At 41.5% G+C, this 24399-nt stretch overlaps 1 protein-coding gene across 2 annotated transcripts in view; it reads left to right on the top strand.

Annotated features, from left to right (window-relative positions):
- Positions 1-24399, top strand: part of LOC125452853 (collagen alpha-1(XXII) chain-like) — a 444116-nt gene that overhangs the window by 397687 nt on the left and 22030 nt on the right. For both annotated transcript variants that reach the window (XM_059645502.1, XM_059645503.1), the window contains 7 exons: positions 236-289; positions 3445-3498; positions 3582-3653; positions 6486-6521; positions 6712-6756; positions 15985-16146; positions 21035-21101. In XM_059645502.1, coding sequence (XP_059501485.1) covers positions 236-289; positions 3445-3498; positions 3582-3653; positions 6486-6521; positions 6712-6756; positions 15985-16146; positions 21035-21101 — 490 coding nt within the window. The remainder of the gene's footprint in view (positions 1-235; positions 290-3444; positions 3499-3581; positions 3654-6485; positions 6522-6711; positions 6757-15984; positions 16147-21034; positions 21102-24399) is intronic.

Below are 24399 nucleotides of genomic sequence, written 5' to 3'. Positions count from 1 at the left end.
GACTCACAAATGTGCCTCACCAAGGCCCTGTAGAGTTATAGCAACAATGCTGAAGCAGCAAACATGAGAGCTTATGAGTTTCAACATTTTAATGTTGTCCAACACTCATGAGAAATTGTGATTAAAGCTCTGTAAATAGAATGTGCTTCTATTGTTTAATGGACTGATAAACATGTACAGTCTCGTCTGAGGGTTTGTCATTTATTTGTACAATCTTGTTTCGATGTATTTCTAGGGAGATCCAGGAATGCCAGGATCACCTGGTCCTCAAGGACTAACTGGTCCTAAGGTGAATATTTGAATGGAAGTTGAATAATAGTGATGAATTTGTATGTGGAAGAGCAATGTAATCAAATTGCATGGTGCTGCCAAACTCCCATTGGCTTGTCGTTCTATGAGTGAGTTCATTCATCAGTAAGATTCATCAGCTTTCTGTTCAAAAATAGATAGTTTCAACAATACAACTTTTTCAACAGAAAATAGTTCAAACAATGTAACTTGGAATCAATTTAGAATGAAGATTGCTCCTCAGTGTTTCTGAGAAGAATTAGAACATAGAACATTACAGCACAGTACAGCCCTCGATGTTGTGCCGACCAGTCATACCGATCTGAAGCCCATCTAACCTACACTATTCCATGTACGCCCATATGCTTATCCAATGACGACTTAAATGTACCTAAAGTTGGCGAATCTACTACCGTTGCAGGCAAAGCGTTCCATTCCCTTACTACTCTCTGAGTAAAGAAACTACCTCTGACATCTGTCCTATATCTTTCACCCCTCAATTTAAAGCTACGGCCCCTTGTGCTCGCCGTCATCATCCGAGGAAAAAGGCTCTCCCTATCCACCCTATCTAACCCTCTGATTATTTTATATGTTTCAATTAAGTCACCTCTCAATCTTCTCCTCTCTAATGAAAACAGCCTCAAGTCCCTCAGCCTTTCCTCGTAAGACCTTCCCTCCAGACCAGGCAACATCCTAGTAAATCTCCTCTGCACCCTCTCCAAAGCTTCCACATCCTTCTTACAATGCAGTGACCAGAGCTGTACACAATACTCCAAGTGTGGCCGCACCAGAGTTTTGTACAGCTTCACCATAACCTCTTGGTTCCGGAACTCGATCCCTCTATTAATAAAAGCTAAAATACTGTATGCCTTCTTAACAGCCCTGTCAACCTGGGTGGCAACTTTCAAGGATCTGTGTACATGGACACTGAGATCTCTCTGCTCATCTACACTACTAAGAATCTTACCATTAGCCCTGTACTTTGCCTTCCGGTTACTCCTACCAAAGCGCATCACCTCACACTTGTCTGCATTAAACTTCATTTGCCACCTCTCAGCCCAGCTCTGCAGCTTATCTATGTCTCTCTGCAACCTACAGCATCCTTCGTCACTATCCACAACTCCACCGACCTTAGTGTCGTCTGCTAACCCATCCTTCTACGCCCTCATCCAGGTCATTTATAAAAATGACAAACAACAGTGGACCCAACACCGACCCTTGCGGTACACCACTAGTAACTGGTCTCCAGGATGAACATTTCCCATCAACTACCACCCTCTGTATTCTTTCAGCAAGCTACTTTCCGATCCAAACTGCTATATCTCCCACAATTCCATTCCTCCGCATTTTATACAACAGCCAATTGTGGGGAACCTTATCGAGTGCCTTGCTGAAATCCATATACACCACATCAACCAGTTTACTCTCATCTACCTGTTTGGTCACCTTCTCAAAGAACTCAAGAAGGTTTGTGAGGCACGACCTTCCCTTCACAAAACCGTGCTGACTATCCCTAATCAATTTATTCTTTTCTAGATGATTATAAATCCTATCCCTTATAACCTTTTCCAACACTTTACCAACAACTGAGGTAAGGCTCACTGGTCTATAATTACCAGGGTTGTCTCTACTCCCCTTCTTGAACAGGGGAACCACATTTGCTATCCTCCAGTCATCTGGCACGATTCCTGTAGACAATGACGAGTTAAAGATCAATGCCAAAGGCTCGGCAATCTCCTCCCTGGCTGCCCAGAGGATCCTAGGATAAATCCCATCCGACCCAGGGGGCTTATTTATCTTCACCCTCTGTAGGATTTCTAATACCTCTTCCTTGTGAACCTCAATCCCACCTAGTCTAGTAGCCTGTATCTCAGTATTCTCCTCGACAACATTGTCGTTTTCTAGACTGAATACTGTTGAAAAATATTCATTTAGCGCTTTCCCTATCTCATCTGACTCCACACACAACTTACCACTACTATCCTTGATTGGGCCTAATCTTATTTTCGTCATTCTTTTATTCTTTAAATAACTATAGAAAGCCTTAGGGTTTACCCTGATCCTATCCACCAACAACTTCTCATGTCTCCTCTTGCTCTTCTGAGGTCTCTCTTTAGGTCTTTCCTGGCTACCTCATAGCCCTAATTGGGATTCTTTTTATTCTTTTAGAATTTAACCATTGGTTGAACATGCTATTCGATCACATAATTGGTTCTGAGTCTTTGGGCTGGATGTGACAGACCCCACCCTGGGCTTACTTTTGGCAGTGCAGGTGGGATGGAGGTATTTGTAAATATGAGAGCGTCTTGTCCACAGCCTTCATGCCCAACCCAACCTGATCACTCGCAATCTGTTCCAAATCAGACAACCTGAGGCTATTTAAGGCTCTCAATCTTCCTTCAAATGGTAGGAAGTGGTAGGTGGCTGAGAATAGAAAGAACTTTAGTTTACAACTTCACTGAAAAAGCCCTGAAGGAAGGATGGTCACATCTTTTGAATGGAGTCCACTGTGATTCAGGGGTGTCCCCACCTACATGGTGTTACTCCATTTTACCCCAATCACCTAGATTCCAAAGACTACCCCCTACATATTTGAGAGTGCGAGTACAGCCTTCAGCCTATTCGTGTCCCCCTTCTTAAACCCATGCCTTGTTTTATTGCTGTGGGTCAAGCTTGATAAACATCAGTCAGTCTTAAATTACTTTTCTTCATGAGGGTGTTTGGGGAACAGTGTGAGCAGCATCACCCTCCTCAACCCTCCCATTTACTCCAGCCTTTACTCTGGAGTTTAGCACTGGCCCCTGATGTGAATTGTTAATCAATGGTCTGCTATCAAAATCCGACTTAGTGGGGAGCTATTTGAACAGCATGATGAGTTTTGGGCAATGACTAATGTAGGACTAATTAGCACTCCTTCAGAACCAAGACAGGGACAATGTACCAGATGGACTCCTTCTGCCCTGCATCATTCTGTGATCCTATGAACCCACTTTCATCAGTGCAATATTGTTCATAAGTAATGCAGCAATTGTAAGAAAATAGTAAATATTTTAGTTCACAACCCTGAAGGCAATGTTATTTCAAGTGGTATTTTACTCTAGTAACTCATCAATAGAAACGTCTGAAAAGCTTGTTTTTATTCTTTCTTTACAAAAGGGGAAACCTGGTCTTCCTGGTCAGCCAGGGCCAATTGGTGAAACGGGCAAGCCAGTGAGTTCAATTCACATTATTATTTGTTTTCACATTAACTAGCATTTGGAAAATAAAGTTTCATTTTGCCTCTGTATTGGTAGGGATTGAAAGGGGATAGAGGACCACTGGGAGAAACAGGCTTTCCTGGACCAGAAGGACCCCCTGGTACTCCAGTATGTATCAAACTGGTTTCTTAATTAGAATTTTACTTGTCGTAATGAGTGTTGTGATACTCAAAGGCAATGGACAACTACCTGTTCAGTAATGAGTATGGAAATACACTATATTCCACTCATGAAAGATCTCTGCTTCCATAACTGAATGCTATAAGAATGAAAAAACATTCCAGCACCACAAGCTGCCAAATGACCCTGATGTTTTTAAAGTCATAGAGATGTACAGCACAAAACTCACTGTTTGATCCACCTCGGTCAGATATCCTAAATAAATCTTGTCCCATTTGCCAGCCTTTGGCCTATATCCCTCTAAACCCTTCCTATTCATATATCCACTCAGATGCGTTTTAAATGTTGTAATTTTACCAGCCTCCACCACTTCCTCTGGCAGCTCATTGCATGCATGCACCACCCTCTGCATGAACAAGTTGCCCCTTTAGGTTCCTTTTAAATCTTTCCCCTCTCACCTTAAACCAATGATCTCTAGTTTTGGACTCCCCCATCCCAGGTAAAAGACCTTGTCTATTTGTCCTATCTATGCCCCTCATGATTTTATAAATAATATAATGAGTTGAGACAGATTTACATGCATTCTTGAAATGCTGCAATGCCCTCACGTTTAACTGCTATTCCTTCAAGGGAGAATGTTACTGCACTTAAAATTAAAGATGCTTTTTTGAGTCTGAGATCATAAAGTCTTGGAGGAACCAATAAAGTCCAAAGAGTTACCAATAAAGTCACTCTTCAGCCTCCAATGCTCCAGGGAAAATAGTCCCTGCCTATTCAGCTTCTCCCTTTAGATCAAATCCACCAACCCTGGCAACATCTTTGTATTTTTTTTCTGAATCCTTTCAAGTTTAACAACATCTATAGCAGGGAGATGAGAATTGTGTACAGTATTCCAAAAGTGGACTAACTAATGTCCTGTACACTGCAACATGAACTCCCAACTTTTTTGTTATCTCTTTACCGATCCACTGTCCTACCGTCTGTCCAGAAAACTAAGCTCATCCTCCCCTTTGGAGGGTTCCTCTGGTCTCTACCTCAAAGAAGCACTCCGTTTTCCAGTAACTCTCCTCGTTGAATAATTGTGACTCAATCTGCCTTATCTCTGTCTTTAGCCTCTTCAGCTTTGACAAGGTGCCCTTGAAATATTTACTCCAATCACCCAAAAGTAAACAGAAGCTCAGTAGCACCCTGCTGCCTTCTATTGAATTCTAATGAAATGAGAACTTAAACAACTTAATGGAAGATTTGGCACATAAAGGATAATTGTTTTATTGTCTATCCCTGCTGTTATAAAGCTTTTCCTCAGTCTTTCCTCTTATTAGCCTCATATTTGGAAGTCTAAAAATCATAAGTGCTAATCTTTCCTGTAATTTACAACCTATGTGGGTTGTGGCAAATGTGGGTGCCAACTCAAGAACCAATGAGGAAAAAACTGAATCAGTATTATATTAAATCTATTGACTGTCTTTATCAGCGAAACCACAATTAGAATTAGAATTAGAACCCCTACAGTGTGGAACAGGTCCTTTGGCCCAACAAGTCCACACTGACCCTTGGTGCATCCCACCCAGACCCATCCCCCTTTTACCCACCATTCTACAGACCCCTGAACACTAGAGACAATTTAGCTTAGCCAATCCACCTAACCTGCACATCTTTGGACTGTGGGAGGCAATTCACTGGAATTAGTAAGATGTGGAGATCCTGCACTCCCCTAACTTCCAACCTCGATTCTTGCTAGCACCATATAGCTGGCAGTGAAAGCTGAGAAACAATATTTCTCCTGTAGATATCTCACAGAGAGAATTGTTTTAGCCTCCCTACACCTCTCCATCTCTCTACTTTTAAAACTACACATGATAACCTATGTCTTTGATGAAGCTTTTGATCATCTGCCCCTACAGTTGCTTACATGGTGTAGTGCCATACTTTCTTAGAATAATGCTTCTGTATAAGTGGCAGTACTTGGTGAGATGCTCAGTGACAGGATTTGCAGATATGAAAGTGACAATACCTGTACATCTGTCAATGTTAGAATGATCTTCTGAGAGGCTGACCTGTTCCTCCAAGACTTTATGATCTCAGACTCAAAAAAGCATCTTTAATTTTAAGTGCAGTAACATTCTCCCTTGAAGGAATAGCAGTTAAACGTGAGGGCATTGCAGCATTTCAAGAATGCATGTAAATCTGTCTCAACTCATTATAAGGCTCAAGCTGCCTGTGCTGATCATCTAACACCTTGTTGAGTGTTGGGGAGGGTTGAAGACAAACCGGGAATAGGACTAGGAATAGGATGAGGCATTAGGAAGGAACCTCAAAATGCGCAAAGAAAGAGGTGAGGGAATGCAATCATATCTAATTTCAGTTTACAGTGCATATATGTTAACAAATAGAGCAGGGTAAAAATGATTGATAAGCTTCAGGCATTAATAACTGCATGGCTCAGCAAGAACAATGAAGTAGGAAAGTTTAGTGTTAAACAAAGGTCATTTTGATAACTCCAAACATATGTGTGAGTGTTCTGAATGAACGTCTGAATTTGAATTGTTTTCTGAACTGTGACATACTCCACAGCATTCTCTGTTGCACCCTCATAATTAGGAAGCATCTGTCATGTACCTTCCCACAGTTGTGCTGCTTGGGTCAGTGGTTGATCTTTTGGAAGGAATGTACCTACCTTGTGTCTTATGATTGAAGTAGTTTTGGGCTGATGGGGCTGGAGCTAGTGTTGCACATGGCATTTATTCCTTCATTTATTAACATCACCAGCCAGATTCATAGCTGTTCACCAAGGTCTGTTTGCTTTCTACCTCCCGACAGGGCAAACCTGGAGGACGTGGCCTCCCAGGTTCCCAGGTAAGCAAACCAGGAGAAAATGGATTCCTGATCATTTCCTTTTTTCTGCTGCTCCTTCTCCTGTCTCTTTATACCATATAAAGTGAATAGATTCCTGGCAGGTAATTGTATCAATTTTATAATTAACGCTGAAGATTATTTGTACATCATTAGGCATAGAAAATATTTTATTTGTTTTATTTAATTGTAGGGTTCACCAGGGAGCAAAGGAGACCGTGGATCAAAGGGTGAGCGGGTAAGAAAAATCAGTTAAGCCATGGCAATGATACTCTGTGGAAACAAAGTATGAGAACACAGTGTAGGCAAGGTGTCACATACTCAAAGTTCAATGACCTTTTCACACATATTCTACAACTTTAGATGTACAAAGCAGCCAATTGGTGGAAAGATTATTTGAACACTTCTGCAGCTATAGCCCAAAGGGAATTACTGCAGTTAAGGGAGGAACATAGGGTAAAAATTGATGAGAAAAAGTAGACTCTCCAGATGTTATACAAAGGTCTTTCTTTCTGAAAAGTTCGGTACTGAAAAGAGCATGAAGTTCCGCCCAGTGCGATGATGTCATGATGCTTTGGGTGGATGGACTGATCTCAAGGAGGCAGACCATCCACAGATGTAGTATCTCCTTATCATCTTAGTCATAAAACCTATACAAGCAGTATGGCTTGTACCTGATTGTGATCATGCAGTAAACTAATCCTGCTTAAGGTAAAAGCTTCTTCGGCTTTGATTACCCAGTGCTTTTCCTCTACCCCAATGTCCAAGTAGTCCCTGTAGATCCAGTTGAAAGGTGAATGTTGCAACAAGGCTATTTTATGGCGAACAAGAGTCCAGCTTGCTCACACAACATGGTAAGCAGTGCTGAGGGTTCATCATATAAAATGGTGAGCATTGACAAAATTCATCAGACATCCATACACCCAACAAGATAACCACACAAACATCAGACTGAAAAATTATTGTAATGATTCTATTAATAATATTTAGATTAGATTCCCTACAGTGTGGAAACAGGCCCTTCGGCCCAACAAATCCACACCACCCCTTGATATATCCCACTCAGACCCATCCACCTATAACCCACACACCCCTGAATACTACAGGCAATTTAGCATGGCCAATCTGCCTAGCCTGCACATTTCTGGACTGTGGGAGGAAACTGGAGCAAACCCATGCAGACATGGGGAGAATGTGCAAACTCCGCACAGACAGTCGCCTGGGGCTGGAATCGAACCCTGGTCCCTGGTGCTGTGAGGCTGCAGTGCTAACCACTGAGCAAACCATGCTGCCCGAATATTGAATACCTTGTATAAAGAAATTCTTTATGATATTTGTTCTAAGTTTGCCCTTTGTAATTCTGAACTTTAGAACTTTTATCCTCCTTCCCAGCATACCTAAAAGTACTGGTGCTGTGAGGCTGCAGTGCTAACCACTGAGCCACCATGCCATGAAAAGAAATGTAATGGTGAAGTTAGTATTTACTGGGTGGATAGCTGAGATGTTGCTGGGTGATGGAAAACAGGTCAGAGATGGTGTGATGTATCCTTGGAGAGGTTTATTATATGCACACACAGTGTGCAATATAGTCCATAGGTGGCTTATTAGAAACACTCAGTGAGATATAGTTCCTCAGTTAAACAAAAATAAACCAATGAATTGAGATGCTGGAAATCAGAAGCAAAAACAGATATTGCTGGGTAAACTCAGCAAGTCAGAGCTCAGAATTCTGAAAAAGGTTCACTGAACCTGAAACATTAACTCTATTTTCTCTCCACAGATGATGCTAGACCTGCTGAGTTTTCCCAGCAATTTTTGTTAAAGGGCCTCAGCGGTTCATTAGATATATACTCACAGTGAGATAGAGTGTCCTTCAGCAATTTATTAGACATGCATTCACAATGAAAGACATTATTCCTTAGTAGATTATTGGAGACAGATTTGGAGCGAGATCCAGTCCCTCAGTGATTTATTTGGGCATGCACTCCCAGTGAGATATAGACCCTCACTGGTATTTTAGGTATACATTCTCAGTGATATACTCCTCAGTGGTTTATTAGAATTTACACATAGTTCCTCAGTAGTTTATTTGATATGAATTCACAGTAAGATATATTAACCCTCAGTAGTTACTTAGATACATATCGGCGTACAAGACAGATATGTGTAGTGAGATATAATCTCTCAGTGGTTTATTAGATACACACTCACAGTGAGATGTAGTATCGCTTAGTGGCTTATTGCATACATAATTGCAGTGAAATATAATTTCTCAGTGGTTCATTTGATAAACACTTGCAGTGGAATATAATTCCTCAGTAGTTTATTATATTTGCCCTCAAAGTGAGATATGGTGTCCCACAGTGTTTTTTAGATAGACAGTTACAGTGAGATATGGTCAATCATTGATTAGAACATAGAACATAGAACATAGAACAGTACAGCACAGAACAGGCCCTTCAGCCCACAATGTTGTGCCGACCATTGATCCTCATGGATGCACCCTCAAATTTCTGTGACCATATGCATGTCCAGCAGTCTCTTAAATGACCCCAATGACCTTGCTTCCACAACTGCTGCTGGCAACGCATTCCATGCTCTCACAACTCTCTGCGTAAAGAACCTGCCTCTGACATCCCCTCTATACTTTCCACCAACCAGCTTAAAACTATGACCCCTCGTGCTAGCCATCTCTGCCCTGGGAAATAGTCTCTGGCTATCGACTCTATCTATGCCTCTCATTATCTTGTATACCTCAATTAGGTCCCCTCTCCTCCTTCTTTTCTCCAATGAAAAGAGACCGAGCTCAGTCAACCTCTCTTCATAAGATAAGCCCTCCAGTCCAGGCAGCATCCTGGTAAACCTCCTCTGAACCCTCTCCAAAGCATCCACATCTTTCCTATAATAGGGCGCCCAGAACTGGACGCAGTATTCCAAGTGCGGTCTAACCAAAGTTTTATAGAGCTGCAACAAGATCTCACGACTCTTAAACTCAATCCCCCTGTTAATGAAAGCCAAAACACCATATGCTTTCTTAACAACCCTGTCCACTTGGGTGGCCATTTTAAGGGATCTATGTATCTGCACACCAAGATCCCTCTGTTCCTCCACGCTGCCAAGAATCCTATCCTTAATCCTGTACTCAGCTTTCAAATTCGACCTTCCAAAATGCATCACCTCGCATTTATCCAGGTTGAACTCCATCTGCCACCTCTCAGCCCATCTCTGCATCCTGTCAATGTCCCGCTGCAGCCTACAACAGCCCTCTACACTGTCAACGACACCTCCGACCTTTGTGTCGTCTGCAAACTTGCTGACCCATCCTTCAATTCCCTCGTCCAAGTCATTAATAAAAATTACAAACAGTAGAGGCCCAAGGACAGAGCCCTGTGGAACCCCACTCACCACTGACTTCCAGGCAGAATATTTTCCTTCTACTACCACTCGCTGTCTTCTGTTGGCCAGCCAATTCTGTATCCAAGCAGCTAAGTTCCCCTGTATCCCATTCCTCCTGACCTTCTGAATGAGCCTTCCATGGGGAACCTTATCAAATGCCTTACTGAAGTCCATATACACCACATCCACAGCTTGACCCTCATCAACCTTACTAGTCACATCCTCAAAAAACTCGATAAGGTTTGTAAGGCATGACCTACCCCTCACAAAGCCGTGTTGACTGTATTTGATCAAGCCATGCTCTTCCAGATGGTCATAAATCTTATCCCTCAGAATCCTTTCTAACACCTTGCAGACGACAGACGTGAGACTTACCGGTCTATAATTGCCGGGGATTTCCCTATTTCCTTTCTTGAAGAGAGGAATTACATTTGCCTCTCTCCAGTCCTCAGGTACGACTCCAGTGGAGAGCGAGGATGCAAAGATCTTCGCAAGTGGCGAAGCAATTGCATTTCTCGCTTCCCAAAGCAGCCGAGGACAAATCTGATCCGGGCCTGGCGACTTGTCAATCTTAATGTTTGACAAAATTTTCAGTACATCAGCTTCCTCTATCTCTATCCATTCCAGCATGCACACCTGCTCTTCAAAGGTTTCATTCACTACACAGGTCGTTTCTTTCGTAAAGACAGAAGCAAAAAACTCATTTAGGGCTTCCCCTACCTCCTCAGGCTCCACACACAAGTTCCCTATGCTATCCCTGATCGGCCCTACTCTTTCTTTGACCATTCTCTTATTCCTCACGTAAGTGTAAAGATTTATTAGATACGCACCTGCAGTTAGATATAGAACAAAGAACAAAGAAAATTACAGCACAGGAACAGGTCCTTTGGCCCTCCAAGCCTGCATCGATCGAGATCCTCTGTCTAAACCTGTCGTCTGTTTTCTAAGGATCTGTATCCCTCTGCTGCCTGCCCATTCATGTATCTGTCTAGATACATCTTAAATGATGCTATCGTGCCCGCCTCTACCACTACTGCTGGCAGCGCATTCTAGGCACCCACCACCCTCTGCATAAAGAACTTTCCACGCATATCTCCCCTAAACTTTTACCCTCTCACCTTGAAATCATGACCCCTACTAATTGAGTCCCCCACTCTGGAAAAAAGCTTCTTGTTATCCACCCTGTCTATACCTTTCATGATTTTGTAGACCTTAATGAGGTCCCCCTCAACCTCCGTCTTTCCAATGAAAATAATCCTAATCTACTCAATTTTTCTTCATAGCTAGCACCCTCCATACCAGGCAACATCCTGGTAAACCTCCTCTGCACCCTCTCCAAAGCATCCACATCCTTTTGGTTATGTGGTGACCAGAACTGTACACAGTATTCCAAATGTGGTCAAACCAAAGTCCTTTACAACTGCAACATGACCTGCCAACTCTTGTACTCAATAACATGTCCGACGAAGGAAAGCATGCCGTATGCCTTCTTGACCACTCTGTTGACCTGCGTTGCCAACTTCAGGGTACAATGGACCTGAATGCCAAAATCTCTCTGTGCATCAATTTTCCACAGGGCTTTTCCATTTATCACACCGTTCACTCTTGAATTGCATCTTCCAAAATGCATCACCTCGCATTTGCCTGGATTGAACTCCATCTGCCATTTCTCAGCCCAACTCTCCAATCTATCTATATTTTGCTGCATTCTCCGACGTTCCCCTTCATGATCTGCTACTCCAACAATCTTAGTGTCATCTGCAAACTTGCTAATCAGACCATCTATACCTTCCTCCAGATCATTTATGCTTTTCACAAACAACAGTGGTCGCAACACGGATCCCTGTAGAACACCACCGATCACAGTTCTCCATTTTGAGAAATTCCCTTCCACTACAACTCTCTGTCTCCTGTTGCCCAGCCAGTTCACTATCCATCTAGTTCGTACACCCTGGACCCCATGTGACTTCATTTTCTCCATCAGCCTACCATGGGGAACCTTATCAAGTGCCTTACTAAAGTCCATGAATATGACATCTACAGCCCTTCCCTCACCAATCAACTTTGTCACTTCCTCAAAGAATTCTATCAAGTTGGTAAGACATGACCTTTACTGCACAAAACCATACTGCCTATCACTAATAAGCCCATTTTCTTCCAAATGTAAATAGATCTTATCCCTCAGTATCTGCTCCAGCAGCTTCCACACCACTGACGTTTGGCTCACCGGTCTATAATTACCTGAATTATCTCTGTGGATTGCTACTCTTCTTAAACAAGGGCATCACTTAGCAATTCTCCAGTCCTCCGAGACCTCACCTGTGCTCAAGGATGCTGCAAAGATATCAGTTAAGGCCCCAGCTATTTCTTCTCTCACTTCCATCAGCAACCTGGGATAGATCCCATCTGGACCTGGGGACTGGTCCACCCTAAACTACACAACACTTCCCCCTCCCTTCTGCCGACTTGACCTGGAGTAATCAAACATCTATCCCTAACCTCAACATCCGTCATGTCCCTCTCCTCAGTGAATCCCGATGCAAAGTACTTACTAAGAATCTCACTCATTTTCTCTGACTCCTCGCATAACTTCCCTCCTTTGTCCTTGAGTGGGCCAACCCTTTCGCTAGTTACCCACTTGCTCCTTATGTATGAATAAAAGGCTTTGGGATTTTCCTTAACCCTGTTTGCTAAAGGTATTTCATGACCCCTTTTAGCTCTCATTATAGAGTGGTCCCACTTTCCCGATATTCTTCCAAAGCTTCATCTGTTTTCAGTCACCTAGACCTTATGTATGCTTCCTTCTTCCTCTTTGCTAGTCTCACAATTTCACCTGTCATCCATGCTCCCCTAATCTTGCCCTTTCTATCCCTCATTTTCACAGGGACATGTCTGTCCTGCATTCTAATCAACCTCTCTTTCAAAGCCTCCCATATATCAAATGTGGATTTACAAACAGCTGCTCCCAATCCATATTCCCCAGCTCCTGCAGAATGTTGCTATAGTTGGCCTTCCCCCAGTTCAGCACTCTTCCTTTAGGCCCACTGTCATCTTTGTCCATTAGTATTCTAAAACTTACGGAATTATGATCACTATTGCCAAAGTAATCCCCTACCAAAACATCAACCACCTGGCCAGGCTCGTTCCCCAATACCAGGTTCAGTATGGCCTTCCTGAAGTGGACTATTTACATATTGCTCTAGAAAACTCCTGGATGCTCCTTACAAATTCTGTTCTATTTAAACCCCTAACACTAAGTGAATCCCAGTCAATGTTGGGAAAATTAAAATCTCCCATCACCACCACCCTGTTGCTCCTACATCTTTCCATAATCTGTCTAAATGTTTTTACCTCTATCTCATACTCGCTGTTGGAAGGCCTGTAGTACAGCCCCAACATTGTTACTGCACCCTTCCCATTTCTGAGCTCTGCCCGTATTGCTTCACTGTTTGAGTCCTCCATAGTGCCCTCCTTCAGCACAGCTGTAATATCCTCTTTGACCAGTAATGCAACTCCTCCACCCCTTTTACCTCCCTCTCTTTCCCGCCTGAAGCATCTCTATCCTGAGATATTTTACTACCAATCTTGACCTTCCCTCAACCAAGTCTCAGTAATAGCAATAATGCCATACTCCACAGTTCAAATCCAAACCCTCAGTTCATCTACCTCACCTACTACACTTCTTGCATTAAAACAAATGCCCCGCAGACCACCTGTCCCTTTTGTGTTCATCATCTGCTCTTTGCCTACTCTTCCCCTTAGTCACACTGACTTCATTATCTAGTTCCTTACAGGCTTCAGTTACTACCTCCTTACTGTCCACGGACTTCCTCATTTGGTTCCCATCCCCTTGCCACATTAGTTTAAACCCTCCCCAACAGCAAAAGCAGCCCCTAAGACATTGGCTCCAGTCCTGCCTAGGTGTAGACCGTCAATTTGTAATAGTCCCATCTCCCACAAAACCGGTCCCCATGTCCCAAAAATCTGAAAACCTTCCTCCTGCACCGTCTCTCAAGCCACTCATTTATCCTGCCTATTCTTTCATTTCTACTCTGACTCGCACATGGCACTGCTGACAATCCTGAGATTACTACCTCAGAGGCCCTACTTTTTAACTTGGCTCCGAACTTCCTAAATTCTGCTTGTAGGACCTTATCCTGTTTTTTTTTACCTTATCATTGGTGCCTATATGCACCACGACAGCAGGCTGTTCACCCTCACCCTTCAGAATGTTCTGCAGTCGATCTGAGACATCCCTGACCTGTGCTCCTGGGAGGCAGCATACCATGCAGGAGTCTCGTTTTCGGCCACAGAACTGCCTGTATACTCCCCTTACAGTCGAATCCCCTATGACTATGGCCCTTCTGCTCTTTATCCCACCCTTCTGTACAGCAGAGCCAGTCACGGTGCCATGAACCTGGCTACTGCTGCCTTCCCCTAGACAGCCATCTTCCCCCAACAGTATCCAAAACACTATACCTGTTTTGGAGGGAGATGACTGCAGGGGACACCTGCACTGCCTTCCTCCTTTCTTTTATCTGCCTTTTGGTCACCCTTTCTCCCTCAGCAATTCTAATCTGCAGTGCGACTACTTGCTGAATGTGCGATCCACGACTTCCTCAGCATCGCAGATGCTCCAAAGTGAGTCCATCCACAGCTCCAGAGCCATCATGCGGTCTAATAAGAGCTGCAGCTGGACACACTTCTTGCACTTGTAGGAGCCTGGGACGTCAGCCACGCCCCTGAGCTCCCACATTGAGCAAGAGGAGCATAACACAGGCCTGGGATCTCCTGCCATTTTTACTCTTAAGTTTAACTTAGTCCTACTATAATATCAAATACTAGATAAATGGAATGAAAAATATTTGTACCAAATCACTCTACTTACCAGCACGCAAAAGAAAACAAAAAGAAAAACACTTACAATATCAACATAACAGTCTTTTTTTTGGTCCGAGGAGGATGGTGGGTGGGAGACACTGCACGTGTAGTGTCTCAGGTTTAGCCACTGCCCAAATATATCAGTTCATTCAACTTCCAAGAGTGCAATTCGACCGCTCCCACTCAGCTCCACTGCCAAAATGAAGAATTTACCTCCTGGCGGGCCCCTGGTACTCCCTCTAACTACTCCCACTGCTGCTGCAAAAAAAAATGGAGCTAGTGAAGTCGTGACAAGGGGAAGCAATAAACAAGAGATGGTTTAACTCTTGAGTGGATCACCAGTGAAGTTAATTTCGACCATTTGGCCTGTTTTTATGTGGTATATTCACTGTAATTCTCTGTTTCTGCCACCCCATGAAATAAAAGATTTTATTCAGGGTTGTTTCATACAAAGCGGGGCTCTTTTGCTAAGATGGCTGTATTTATTAGGTGACTTGATATTTCTAAGACTGAGGAAAATTTGAGGTCAGAGTTTTGTGATGTGCTGTTGAGTAAAGTGGGTAAAAAGGAGTTGAGTATAGTTCAACCACCACCTATTGAAAAGATGGAAGGGACTTGAGGACCTGAATGACATCCTCCTATACTTGTGGACCTTGCAGAAAGCAATCATGCCTGGATTTTAAGTAAGGACAGCTTGGGATTGGCCTGCAGTTCACCAACAATATGAGTGCACCCTTGTTCTCTGGAACTCTGATGAAGGACACATGAGTGACATGACAGACCCCAGAAAATCTCAACACCTCATGGAGACAATGAGGAAGAAATATTGAATTGTCTATGTCAATAGCAGGGATTCAAATCATAGGCATTCTTCTTTGCATCATGGATTCAACTCAAATTAACTGTTAATTTAGACAATTCATAGAAAATGTATTAAAATAATGTAATTTCATCAATAGTAAAGTAATAGATTTACAACTTTGAAATTTGAGACAGGCTTATTAATACTGTGAGTGTACTGGTGTGTTTTTCTTTGTAAGTATCCTTCCCTTACCCCATCCTCATAGAAATTCTGAGGCTCTTTAAAATTAGGTGTCTCTTTGAATACTTTCTCATGACAGCTTTAAATTTCTCCTCACAATATCAAGCATTTCTGCAAAATCTTGTCTTCACTTTTCTATTTGAACAGGGAGATCCAGGAATACTGGGAGATCGAGGTCCTCAGGGTGAAAGAGGAAGACCAGGTTATCCCGGACCTCCGGGGGAGAAAGGAATGATTGGGCCATCTGGACCAATTGGGCCAACTGGAAAAGAGGGACCTCCAGGACCTCATGGACCCCCAGGTTTTCCTGTAAGAGTAAATCACACAAATAACTTGCTATGTCAATTACTATATTTTCAAACCAAAACTCTTTGCATATCCACAAGTCACATTTAGAATAAAGTTTTTTTTTCAATTCTTCTGAGGGATGTAAGTATTGCTGACTGGCCAGCATTTAATGCCCATCCCTACTTTCTGTTGAGAAGGTGATGGTGAGTTGCTTTCTTGGACCGCTACAGTTTCTGTTCGGGCAGCACATGACATGCTCAGTAATTAGCACTGCTGCCTCACAGCACCATGGACTCAGGTTTGATTCTAACCATGGGTGACTGTCTGTGTGGAGTATGCACATTCTCCCTGTGTCCATGTAGGTTTCTTCCCACAGACCAAAGATGCGCAATCTAGGTGGATTGGCCATGCTAAATTGCCCATAGTGTTCAGGGATGTGTGGATTAGGTAGGTTATAGGGGGTTGGGTCTGGATGGGATGGTGTAGGGTCGATGTGGACTTGTTGGGCTGAAGGGCCTATTTCCACACTGTAGGGATTCTATGAAATTCTATGAAATGTGATATATCCACAATATCAGCACAGAGGTAATTCCAGGATTTTGACTCAGTAGCATTGAAAGATATTACCAAGTCAGGTTGATGAGTGACTTGGAGGGGACATTGCAGGTGGTGGTGTTCCCACGTGTCTGCTGCCTTTGCCCTTCTACATGGAAATGGTCATTGGTCGGAAGGTGGATATTTGGAGTGCATCTTGTAAATATTACACACAGTTGTTATTGGGTGTTGGTGGTGGAGGAGTGGATGTGGTGCCAATCAATCGGTCTGTTTTGACTTTAATAGTGTCAAGCCACTTGAGTGTTGTTGGAGCTGTACCCATGCAGGCAAGTAGGAAGTATTCTATCATACTCCTGACTTGGGTCCTATAGATGATGGGAATATATTGAATATCAAGGAACAATTATTAGATTTTCTCATATCGGAAATGATCATTTCTTAGCATTTGTCTGGCATGAATGTTACTTGCCACTTGTCAGCCCAAGCCTGGATAATGTCCAGATCTTGTTACATTTGAAAACAGACTACCTCAGTGTCGAAGAGTTGCAAATGGTGCTGAACATTCTGCAATCATTGACGAAAATGCTCACTTCTGACCTTATGATGGAGGGAAGGTCATTAGTGAAGCAGCTGAAAATGTTGGGGTTAGGACACTATCCTATGTGTGTCAAGATGAGGAACATTGAAAGAACTCACCTAAGCAGCATGTCAAAAAGAGCCAAGCAAGGAAGAAAGAAGTAAAGGAGCTTCCAAAGTTGCATCCATGATACATAAGCATTTTGATCAACTCTGAAGACCGCAGTTAGGTAGTGCATTTGGGAAAGATAACATGCCACATAAACACTATTACAATAGCTGAACAGTCTCAAAGAACAGATAGTTTGTGCTGTAAATTCCACCACCGTTAAATGTAAAACGACTTGTCAAGATTTTCAGAAAGATTTGTTAGAACTGTGTGCTACTTTTCAAGGCAGCCTTTTAGTCACCAGCAGTGCTCAAAGTTTGGAAGACAAATTCATACAGTTCATCCCCCAACATGCTTACAATCCAACCACACGTAGAAGACATGTTGTTGGAAAGAAAAGAAAGAGAATGGTGCAATATGAAGATCAATGAGCATGCAGCTATACCACCTTGAAATAGGACAAAGCACCAGAGTTCAAGATTTTCATGTAAACATACAGGTTTGTGGAAAATTCTGACAGTGTCCTGGGTCCTGAGACATTGTAATGAGTAATGGTCAAGACCTATGAAATAATAGATAACATTTCTGAATTGCAAATCATCAGCCATCCATCATGTTGGATGAGACTGAAGATATCATATCAGATAACAATCACAAATCTATGACAAATAATACACTCCCATCTGTGATGACAGACAGTAAACTGCAGGAGCTACATCACCAAGCTTTGCAGAATTTCTGTGACAAGAACCGCATGATAGTACAGTACTTAGGTAGATTAGCCATGGGAAATGCGGGGTTACAGGGTAGGGGTGTAAACTTGGGTGGGATGCTGTTCGGAGAGTCAGTGTGGACTTGTTGAGTCAAATGGCCTGTTTCCACACTGGAGGGATTCTATGTTTTTGGAGATGGTTCCAACATATTAATCAAATATTATTTACAGTATTAAGATGAACAGAATTTAGAAAACACAGGAGGGATTTTGATTTAGGGGATGATTTCCCTGGCACTAAACTATTGTCCCTTCAGTTGTTGCTTATTCAGATTCATCGGCTTCATCTGACTGTGAACACAGAAGGAAGCTGCTTGTGAGTACTCAGAAACGTTGCCGTGGTCAACGTCACAATTAAATGTGGACACTTACATTCTGCCATTAATATTTTGGCCACTGATGTAACAAAGGTGCCCAAGATAAATCATTCTGAAATAAGGGAATTTTAATACTGTCTTTGGCAATAATAACTTGCATTTGTATAGTACCCTTATGTGGTAAAGTATGCCAGGTCACTTGACAGGAGTGTTATTCAAACAAATAGTAACACTCAGCTGGATAAGGAGAAATTAGGACAGGGATAAGGAGAAATTAGGATAGGCAAAGAGGTAGATATTAGTAGCTTCTTACAGGAAAAGACAGAGTGTGGCAGCGAATTTCATTGGAAAAATTCCTACACAGAGTCTAGCCAGCGATTCTAAAGTGATAATTTGGGATGTAAAAGAACCCATTCAGAAAAACAGTGCAAGTTCCCTCTGTACACTACTACCACCTTAAAGCTCCCTGTTAAACCACACACCATGATATATATGCTTTGCATGATATACATTACTTTATTTATTAAAGCCTAGTGTACATGACTGGGGATGTAAAAATGTATGCATGATAGGATTTCAGCAACGTCACCTCTTCAGGGTAAATTGAGGGCTGGGCAAGAATTTATGTTATTCAACAAGAATTTCACAGTCAGGTCTTCTCTCCAATAATGCTGGAAACATTACAAAATAATATTGAGCAACAGGAACCACATATAACGCTGGAATAGCCTAATGCATTTACATTGAAAGACAATGAATTCTAGCAAAGCAAGATAGGAGTTAAATATTCCGTAGGAGCCCTCCATGACCTCCCCTCCCCAGTTTCTGTGACCTTCTACAGCACTTAAGCCTCCCAAATCTCTGTGTTCCTCCAGTTCTGGCCACATATACATTGTGATTTGGCATTGACCTGCCGTGCCTCCGGCTTCCTGCTTCCTAAACTCTAGATTCCTTCCCAGACTTCTGCCTCCTTACTTCACACTCTTCCTTTGTAGGCCAATTGCTTTGACTAAGGTTTTGGGCCCCTTCCTTAATGTATACTTTTGAGAAGGATTTGAATTTTCCTTCATAATAATTCCTCTGTTTTATGACAGCTTAAAGGTCCCAAATAAATGTCAGTTGTTGTAATTTAGAAAGGAAAACTGAGAGGCTAAATAAAGGATAGTGTCAGGATGGCAAAAGCAGTATATTTAGGAAATTGTAATTAACAGATTGTAATTAACACATTGGAGAGGCTGAGAAACTGCCTGGGGAAAGTTTTGTAAACCTGACTGGCAAAGTGACTGAATGGCTGCTGTTTTTATTTTGCTTCAGTCTTCACAGTTAAAAAGGAAGTAAAATTCAGGAGGCATAAAGGTTATAAATTAAGTTTAGCATTGTATAATCATTGTAGTGGAGTCAATCAAGTTTTCAAGTACAAATGGTTTACACTCAGATACTTTAAAAAATCAGCTAGTGTCTCAGTTATAATCATGCAAAGCCTGCTGAATTAATGCTCATGGATGTAGAGACAAGAATTATGACACAATAATTAAACAAAGGAAGAAGGTTTAAACCCAATATCCACAGACCAGTGGGTAAAATTCCGAGATTCTACATATAAGGAGTGCTCATTACCCAATCTACTTCCTTTGATAAATCTGTACCCCTTAAAAAGCAACATTTTACTCTATCCATGGAGAATTGCAGTTTAGCAAGACAATGGGTGGTTAACAGGATCCTATCATATTTGCTTTGGAACCAGTAATTGACCCTTCACCAGTCTTCTGATTGCTTCCAGAATTTGACAGTCAATACTGTGAGATGGCACAGGGAGATCAAGAATTCTGTCCCAGCTCCTTTGCTCTCATTTTGGGAGGTCTTAAAGGTCCTTATTCAGAACTTCACCAGTTGGTTCCTGCTGTAGCAGCCATCAATCATGATCGGCAAATCAGGTACCAAAAAGAAAGTAGCAAAAGTTTGTCGTTCTAACTCAATTTTAGTCTACAGAATTGTCAATCAACATTGATTCTAATGGTGTTAGTTCAAAATACTATTTTTAGTCATCATTCAGCAAAAAAAGTAAACATTTTATAAAATATAATACAGACAACATAAATAATAAAAATAAATGCAAGTTTGATAAGTAGGCATCCTTGAGACGAGCATGATATTCATGGAAAGGCCAATGTTATTAATTATTCACATAACCTTGTGTATGAATTGATTTTGTCTTCACATTTTTGATAGTAGTTGGAAAAAGTTTCTGCTGGCTCCTGTGTTACATGGTTCTACAAATCTGTTTGAAAACTTTAGCCAGGAAAAGGAAATCAAAGTCACATTGTTCCATTATTTGTTACTAGAGTCCAGCTGGATTCCAATGAATCAAACTACATCTCATTCTGTTCTCAGGGGAAACAGCTAGACTTTATAGGTTTACTAGCATATCCAGTTTGAACTACTTTCAGAGCAAAGGAACTTTTCCTTTCCAGATATCTTCCCCCTTGATAAGATTTGATACTTTTATGAGTTTCTGCTAAATGTTCGGTGTCCTAATGTCACAACTGATTATTAATCAGAAATATCTCTTTGTTTCACAAGGGCAGAAACATGTCATTTGAGGAAATATCAAGATTTATAAGACAAGAGGTCCACAGGGTTTTTGAAGGTAAGTAGGTTGCATATCATGTGTGTTGATGCCTAAGTGGCAGTTTACCAACTGCCCTTTATCACAACTGTCAAAAATCCCCAGATACTCTGGCAATCTCTTGAGAAATTTTTACATCATTAGGATTTGATCTCAGCAGACAGTACACAAATGTTGACCTCTGCATCATTTACAGGTGAAGGAAATCACACAGGCTTTTAGTTTGTGTGCAGGTACAAAACATGAGGCTAGGCAAGAACAGGTTCAACAGTGACACCCCCATGATAAATAGCCTAATAAGTTTTAATCTTTTGCCCAATGCACAGGAATGGCATTATGCCTTTTAGTCTCTCCAATTTGTTCTGCCATTTATTTAATTGCAGATTTCCTCTACCAATGATTATGTAAAAGAAAACTTTCTTATTTCATTCTTCAGTCACGTGGTTGTAAATTTCACGTCATGCTGCTTTTTTCCCCTTGGCATAAAAGAGCTCAGTTGCTCCGTATTTTGCTCTATTGAATCAATTACACATTTTAAAACATTCTTAGAGTGTCTCATAAATCTTCCATAGTCATGGGGATACAAACCAACCTGCAGTATCTGTCCAACAGGTCAATAATTCCCAGTTTTCTCTCTCCCTCTGGCCTTAAATTCTGGAGTGACATGTGGTACTTTCATGTGGTATATGTGCAGAAACCATTCCAGAATTTGATAAATGTTCACCAAAATATCCACTATCTCCATAGTTACTTCATTCACCATTTGGATGCAGAGTATCAGGGACTAAAGACTTAGCAATCTTTAGTCTTGTTAGTTTCTCCAACAGTTTCTTCTTATTAATGCTAATTTATTTCCATTTTTTATTCTCTGTAGCCCCTTAGATTTTTTTTCCAGGAGATTTCTTGTATCACCCTCCATTAAAAACAGGCACAAACTATTTATTTAGCTCTTCTGCTATCTCTCTATTCCCCCATTGCAAATTCTTCTGGCACTGACATTTGCCATAACCAAGTGTTTACTTCTACATGCCCATAGAAGCTTTTAATATCCAGTTTCATGTTTTTGCTAGCTTGTATTCATATTTCTATTCTCACTTTATTTAATAGTTTCTTGGTCCTCCTTTGATGTATTCGAAAATCCTTCCAGTCCTCAAATTTACTACTTTTTCTGGCAAATATGTAGGCTCTTTAGTTTAATCTTATGCAATCCTGAAACTCCTTTATTAGCCACGGTTGACAGTTTTGTGCATTGCAGGAATGTATAGTTTATGTAAACTATGTAATGCTTCTTTAAAGGTTAGTTATTACTTATGCGCCATCATATCTTTTAACATATTTTCCCACCTCACCAAAGCCAGTTTGCCCATCATACCTTTTAATAACCATGCTGTGAAGGAGCATTTGGAATATAGTGACCATTGTATAACAGGTCTTTATCATTACATTTGAAAGTGTTTTAGTTTGTTCTGCAACTAGAGTCTTAAATTTAAACAAAGAAAATTCTGAACATATGTGGGGTGGTGATTATGGAGTGGGAAGGTACACTATAGGAAAGATGTGGATGCTTTGGAGAGGGTTCAGAGGAGGTTTACCAGGATGCTGCCTGGACTGGAGGGCTTATCTTATGAAGAGAGGTTGACTGAGCTCGGTCTCTTTTCATTGGAGAAAAGGAGGAGGAGAGGGGACCTAATTGAGGTATACAAGATAATGAGAGGCATAGATAGAGTCGATAGCCAGAGACTATTTCCCAGGGCAGAAATGGCTAGCACGAGGGGTCATAGTTTTAAGCTGGTTGGTGGAAAGTATAGAGGGGATGTCAGAGGCAGGTTCTTTACGCAGAGAGTTGTGAGAGCATGGAATGCGTTGCCAGCAGCAGTTGTGGAAGCAAGGTCATTGGGGTCATTTAAGAGACTGCTGGACATGCATATGGTCACAGAAATTTGAGGGTGCATCCATGAGGATCAATGGTCGGCACAACATTGTGGGCTGAAGGGCCTGTTCTGTGCTGTACTGTTCTATGTTCTATGTTCTATGTTCTAAAAGATTTGACAGTAGACAGCTGGCAACTAAAGAAGTAGTCTCCAACAAGTATACATTACCCCTAGATACAAAAAAAGGAAATCAACATGAGCCAACAAAATAAATTAAATATCGCATTGGATTAAAGATAATGGCTTAAAAAGTGATAAGCCTAAAAATTTGAAGCAATATGGAATCCAGCAAAGGCCAACGAAGAAACTGATAAAGAGAAAAGAAGATATGAATGCAAACTAGCGAGAAACATGAAGGTGAATGACAAAAGCTTCTTTAGATATGTGAAAAGGAAATGTTCAATAAAGGCAACTGTGGGTGTAGTGTAGGTGGAGACGGTAAATTTTATAAATGAGGACAGGAAACTGGCAAAGGAACTAAACAACCATTTTCACAAAAGAAGATACAGAGAAACTTCCAGAAATACTAGGCAACCAAGGGACTTGTGACAGTGCAGAACTGAAATAAATCAGTGTTAGTAAAGTAGGGCTCAAAGCATTAACTGAGTTGAAGGTTGATAAATCCCCTGTACAGATGAGTTATGTCCCAGACTGTAAAGGATATAGCTAAAGAGATGATGGATTTGTTGATAGATTGCTTTCAAAGTTCTCCAGATTCTGGAATGTTTTTGGCAAATTGGAAAGTAACAGATATAATTCCCACTATTTAAGCAAAGAATAAGAGGGAAAGGAAAGAACTATAGACCTGTTAATTTGTTGTCAGTAATAGAGAAATTGTTAGAATCCGTTATGAAGGATGTGCTGACTAGGCACTTGGAAAGTAATGATAAGGTTGGACAGAGTCGACATGGATTTATGAAAGAGAAATCATGTTTCACAAAAGTAAAACAAAGAACTGTAGTTGCTGGAGATCTGAAACAAAAATAGAAATTGCAAGAAACTCAGTAGGTCTAGCAGCATCTGTAAGAAGAAAGCAGAGTTAATATTTGAGTCAGTTGACTCCTCATCAGAACTGTTAGCAGCTAGGAGAAAGTGTTATTTATGACAAAACCGAAGTTGGGGTAGTGAGTGGTCTAAGTGGAAAGGAGAGTGGACAAGTGGAAGAGAGAAAAATATGAAAGGGGTAGGTAAACAAAGAGCTAATGGGTAGCAGGCCTGGACAAAAGAAAAGCTAAAGAGTAAGAGAAACTGTGTGAGCTCTACTAAATGTAATCCATATAACCTGATAATGTGCCGAGGAATAGGTGAGAAAAGGTGACTGTGCTAAAAGCAGCCCTGTTATAACAGCTCTGAAGAAGGTCACTTGACCCAAAACATTGACTCTAATT

This window comes from Stegostoma tigrinum, chromosome 4, assembly GCF_030684315.1.
Source record: "Stegostoma tigrinum isolate sSteTig4 chromosome 4, sSteTig4.hap1, whole genome shotgun sequence".
Taxonomy (NCBI): Eukaryota; Metazoa; Chordata; class Chondrichthyes; order Orectolobiformes; family Stegostomatidae; genus Stegostoma; species Stegostoma tigrinum.
The sequence above is the reverse complement of the archived record's forward strand: the minus strand, read 5'-3'. Positions and strand labels throughout refer to the sequence as shown.